Source organism: Equus quagga, chromosome 6, assembly GCF_021613505.1.
Source record: "Equus quagga isolate Etosha38 chromosome 6, UCLA_HA_Equagga_1.0, whole genome shotgun sequence".
Classification (NCBI taxonomy): Eukaryota; Metazoa; Chordata; class Mammalia; order Perissodactyla; family Equidae; genus Equus; species Equus quagga.
In genome coordinates this window covers 57,742,801-57,748,836 of record NC_060272.1, presented here as the reverse complement: position 1 = coordinate 57,748,836, position 6,036 = coordinate 57,742,801, and the positions used below count along the sequence as shown (strand labels likewise).

General features: G+C 37.7%; 1 protein-coding gene across 7 annotated transcripts in view; it reads left to right on the top strand.

The window, feature by feature from the left end:
• The window catches only part of ZC3H13 (zinc finger CCCH-type containing 13), a 98,333-nt gene that overhangs the window by 78,308 nt on the left and 13,989 nt on the right, over positions 1-6,036 (top strand). For all 7 annotated transcript variants that reach the window (XM_046664072.1, XM_046664073.1, XM_046664071.1 and 4 more), the window contains 3 exons: positions 1,771-1,874; positions 2,222-3,403; positions 4,048-4,569. In XM_046664072.1, coding sequence (XP_046520028.1) covers positions 1,771-1,874; positions 2,222-3,403; positions 4,048-4,569 — 1,808 coding nt within the window. The remainder of the gene's footprint in view (positions 1-1,770; positions 1,875-2,221; positions 3,404-4,047; positions 4,570-6,036) is intronic.

Sequence of the window (6,036 nt, the reverse complement as noted above, 5' to 3'; positions counted from 1 at the left end):
GTTAGCTCAGGGCTAATCTTCCTCAAAAAAGAAAAAAAAAAAAAAAGTTTCTTCCAGCTAGACAATCCAACCATTGACTAGGACTCCAGAAACTTAGGAGTCAAACAGCTCTATAGCAGTAACTAGTTATATGAGATTCATATCTTGATGTTTGCTCAGTTGTATTGTCACTTCAGTAATTAAATTTATCCAGCACTTTTTTTGACCACTGTTATATAGAAGGTTTGCTGAATTGCCATAGTTTTTATTTTACTCCATTTTGTTTCTATAGATATTTCCTTGAAATTAAAGTGTTTTTTTTCATGTTTTAAATTTTCAGTTTATTCCAGCATGTCAGTTATCTCTTGCTGTGTATCGAACCACGTGAGAAGTTAGTAATTTAAAACAACCACTATTTAATTGTTCGTGATTCTGTAGATTAGCAATTTTGACTAGGCTTAGTAGAGCATTTCTTCTGCTGGTCTCACTTGGGATCACTCATGTTTCTACAGTCAGTCTGGCAGTTCAGCTGGGTCTGGATCACCCAAAATGATCTCACTCACAGGTCTGGCAGTTGGTGCTGGCTGTTGCTTAGGGCATCTCATTTCTTCTCCACATCACCCCTCATCCTCCAGTAGTCTAAACCTTGCTTTTGCATATAATGGTAGAAATTTACCAAGAGGGCGAAAGCAGAAGCTGCAAGGCCTCTTGAGTCCTCTCTAAACTTACACCGTGTCACTTTTACCGTATCCTCTCAGCAAGTCACTGGGCCAGCCTAGATTCAAAGAATGGGGAAATAGAAATGCCTAATGATGGGAGGAGCTTTGGATAAGGAATTGCACAGGCTTGGGCCCATGAGTTGTCATATACGTCTAGAGACTCCTTTTACACCTGGTTGCTCATCTATATAAATAAACTGTCAAGGAGATGTGTGGGCTGCAGTATGTTTCTCAACTTTTGACCATAGAATCTATAAAGAAATAGTGCTAGTTAAAAAAAAAAAAAAAAAAAGTGGTCAAAAATTATTGAAAATATAGAAAAACATTAGAATAACTTACATATCCAGAGATATAAATCGCTAGTCATTTAAAGTTCAACTAAAGAACAATAAATATAGTAAACCTGAATTATTTTATTAATTTGTCACTAAGCAAGTGATTGAGTTCTAATAAGACAGAGGGAACTGATTTTTACAATGTACCCACAGAATGGTTGCCACTGGGCTTATGACATAACCAATTTATTTCTCCTTGCAGTTTGGTGAGATGGACTCTCATTTTTTACCTCATTTTCAAACGAGAAAGCTAAGGTTCAATGATTTCAAGGAACTTACCTAAGGTTGCATAATAAATAACATGACTATAAGTTGAACTGATGTTTTTTTGACTCCAAAGCCTATACTAGATTTTCTCATTTGGCTTCTCAACATATGGTATTTCTGTATCATAAAAATGTAAAATTAATAAGTTTGAGTAGAGGGTACATTAATATATTGATTCCTCTGCTATATATTACCACCTTGCGGTAATTAAATCAGACGATTTTCATTTGAGTGATTATAATGAAGAAAGGAAGAAATGTTACCATATATTTTAAATCAACAATTGTAAATCTTAACAAATGAAGTGAAGAATCTTACGCTGCATGCCCTTTGTGTGATACAGCTCTGACAGTGTTGCTATCCTACAATTATATATTTCTAGTTATAGCAGAGAAATAAAAGTAAAAACATAGTAAAGAAATCTCCTTTTTATCCCCTGGAATTTTATAAATTATGTTTATCTGATTTAGGAAGCGCTATAGAAATGAAGGGAGTCCTAGCCCTCGTCAGTCACCTAAGCGCCGGCGAGAACATTCTCCTGACAGTGACACCTACAACAGTGGAGATGATAAAAGTGAGCAGACTATTTTCTGTTTCTACGTTCATATTTGTTTGTAACGATGAGACCATTCTTTGATGTTAGTAGGAAATGATGAATTAAGATTTAAAATTTTTTCTTGCTCTAATGTCTCTGAATATCTCCTTATGTGACTAAGGTATGTGTTAAAAATCCAGTCATTTTATCATAATGGCACTGTCATTTCCTATTATTTGTAGTAAAGCCATATTTTTGTTTTTAGTGAAATTGTCATTTTTAAAGTTTTAAAATGAAGGGTAAGAGCTTGCTTTATTATTATTTATATGTAACATGCAATGTTGTTAACCTGGTGAATGTGTGATTACATGTATCTTTTTGTGTAGATGAAAAACATAGACTCTTGAGCCAGGTTGTACGACCTCAAGAATCTCGTTCTCTCAGTCCATCACACCTTATAGAAGACAGGCAGGGTAGATGGAAAGAGGAAGATCGTAAACTAGAAAGAAAAGAGAGTTCAAGGCGCTATGAAGAGCAAGAGCTCAAAGAGAAAGTTTCTTCTATAGATAAGCAGAGAGAACAGCCAGAAATCATGGAAAGCTCAAGAACTCGTGTACAAGACATGATAGGACATCACCTATGTGAAGATCGAGACACATCTGACCGAGCTCATGATGAAAACAAGAAAAAAGTGAAAATTCAAAAGAAACCTATTAAGAAAAAGAAAGAAGATGATGTTGGAATAGATAGGGGTAACACAGAGACAGCATCTGAAGATGGTCAAGTATTTTCACCAAAAAAAGGACAGAAGAAGAAAAGTGTTGAAAAAAAACGTAAAAGATCCAAAGGTGATTCTGATATTTCTGATGAGGAAATAGCCCAGCAGAGTAAGAAGAAGAGAGGCCCTCGGACTCCCCCTATAATGACCAAAGAGGAGTTGGTTGAAATTTCCAATGATAAGGAAGGCACTATGGAGGAGCTTCAGAAAAAAGAAGATACAGCGTTCAGTGACTGGTCTGATGAGGACGTGCCTGACCGTGCAGAGGTGACAGAACCAGAGCATTCTGCCACAGCTGCTACTCCTGGAAGAGCTCCTTCTCCATCTTCTCTTCCTCCTCCTCCTCCTCCTATGGCTACCTCTTCTACTGCTCTTGCCGCTAGTGCTACCACGACCTTCAGCACATCTGCCACCACCACCTCTGCTGTCCCTACCAATACAACTTTTACCAGTGAAGACTCACATAGAAAATGCCACAGAACACGAGCAGAAAAAGTAGAAGCACCTCATGTTTCTATAGAAGATGCACCACATCGCAAGCCACTGGATCAAAAGAGGAGTAGCAGCCTTGGGAGTAATCGGAGTAATCGTAGTCATACATCTGGTCGTCTACGCTCCCCATCCAATGATTCTGCCCATCGAAGTGGAGATGACCAAAGTGGTCGAAAGAGAGTACTGCATAGTGGCTCAAGAGATAGAGAAAAAACAAAAAGTCTGGAAATCACAGGAGAGAGAAAATCTAGGATTGATCAGTTAAAGCGTGGAGAACCCAGTCGAAGTACTTCTTCAGGTAATAAAATTGAATTACAAATCATAATTTTAAAGTAAAGGCTAAATTTGTTACTTTATATGCTGCCTTAAATTTCAAGGAATTTAAAATGAAAGCTTAAAATAAAAACTTACAATAAAACCACCCCACCAAAATGTTACCTGGTATCACATTAATACCAACGTTCTAATAGAGGTATATTCAATGATGTGAGTCAGTTTAATATCAGGATTTTAGACTCTATCTTGGTGGAAGGGCTTATGTATTCAAGTCCCTTATTGATGCCTAAAGTTTTAACCTTCCTCTTCTTCCTATAGCCAATGCTTTCTCTTTTGACCAAAGAAAGTAAGAGAAGGTAGGGGTATAGGAAGAGATCAGATATCAGATAGTGAAGTGATCAATTCTGTTAATGCTTAACCATTTTATGTACTTACTTCTTTGAAGATATTTTGTGGTTATAATGGAAATAGACAAGGAAACGTTTTTTACATATTTTAATTAGCATTTTTAATTGAGAGAAATCAATTTTTCCTTAAAATGAGTTCTTTGGATAATTGGGAATAAATTCAGAAAGAGATAAATTGTAAGTTTTAAATGATTGTAAAGTTAAATATTTTATTTCTGTTTATCACGTTAACTCTTTGTATATGGTGTATTTATTTTAGATCGTCAGGATTCAAGAAGCCATAGTTCAAGAAGAAGTTCTCCTGAGTCGGATCGACAGGTCCATTCACGATCTGGGTCGTTTGATAGCAGAGATAGACTTCAAGAACGTGATCGATATGAGCATGATAGAGAGCGGGAGAGAGAGAGGAGAGATACAAGGCAGAGAGAATGGGACCGAGATGCTGATAAAGATTGGCCACGGAACAGGGACCGAGATAGATTACGGGAACGAGAAAGAGAACGAGATAAAAGGAGAGACTTGGACAGGGAAAGGGAGAGACTAATTCCTGACTCTTTGGAAAGGGACAGGGATAGAGACAGAGACAGAACTTTTGAGAGTTCTTCTCAAATAGAGTCTGTAAAACGCAGTGAAGCAAAACTGGAGAGTGAACACGAAAGAGACCTAGAAGGCACTTCCCGAGACTCTGTAGCTTTGGATAAAGAAAGAATGGATAAAGATCTAGGATCTGTGCAGGGATTTGAAGATCTAAGCAAAGCCGAGAGAACTGAGAGTGTGGAAGGTGAGTGCCACACCTTTTGTCTGGTATACCCATTCCTTTACAGATTTCGTAGGAAACAAATCTTTTCTTTTGAAAGGTCATCTATTTGCATATCTAATATGCATATTGACTTCATCATTTTTTAAGGAAAGTAGATTTTATAAGGAGAAGCCCTGTGATATTCAAAAAATCTGTTCCCCTCATTAGTACTATCAAGGTAGACTTGGTTCAAATAAGCCTAAATGAAATAAAAGATTACTTAGATGCAGTGTCTATAGATGTTAAAAGATAGTTATCACTTTTCTTAGATGTTAAAAAAAATAAAATCTTAAAAATTGAAGTGACTTCTTGGTTCAGAGGGATTCAAATAACTATTAGAGGTTCTTATTTTCTAGGGCAGTTGAGAACAAATCTATGAAATAACACTACCTGAAACTGCATTTAATGATAGATTGACTATAGAATCCTTCTGGTACTCCCCCCTCCTAGATTGAGGAACCTCTAGAAGTCCACATCAGCCCTCTGGCCCACGTAGAGCCAGCCTGGGAGCATCACTCTCCACTGCCTGCCCTCTCCATCCTTCACCCCCGCTCTGCTATACAAACCGACTCATGCCCCTGCATTCTCTGAGTGGGCTGCATTTCCTACCCGTCTTTGTACCCTCCTCCCATTGCCTGATAGATCTTTTCCCTTGTATCTTCTTTTTCTTCCTAAAACTTCAAGTCCCAGTCTATGTATAAATAATTTGTGAAGCCTTCTCTACTAAAGGCACTTACTCTTTTAAATTGCCATAGCACCTTGTTTATACATTTTTTTCTAGCATCCCTGAACTGTATTGTAATTATTTTTCCATGATTTTCTCCCTACTATACTGTAATTCTTTGTTAGGGACCATAGCTTTTCATTTCTTAATTATCAGGACTATAGCAGAGGCACAATAAATAGCTAGTGAATGAAAATATGTTCTGCCTGTACATACATGCCCCACATCTTACTCTTTGGTGAATTATAGCCTAGGTTAACAATGGTAATGGTTCCCCTGAAAATTCTCCTGGAAATTTTGCCTCCTTGGGACTGTCCAGTTCTGGTACCAGCGCTTACACTATTCTTCTGATATAAACTCTCCATTTCATAAGGGAGGAAATATGACCAAAGGCTCTCTTACATTCACTGTGTTCATAGGGCTTTTCTCCACTGTGACATCTCTGATGGCACCTGAATCCTGTCTGGAAGTGGAAGGACGTCTCACATCCATTACCTTTACAAAATTTCCTCCCTGGGTGTTTCTCTGAGAGTTATTTCTCCCTGAAGTCTGTCTGAACTCTGTTACATTTATAGGATCGCTCTCCTGTGGGAACACTGTGTTGGTTTACAAGGGCTGATCTTAAGCCTAAACTTCTCCCAAATTCACTCCATTCATGATCTCTCCTAAGGGTGGTAGATTTTGAGTGAGTGACATCTTTCAGATGTCTCTCCTGGTTTTTTTTG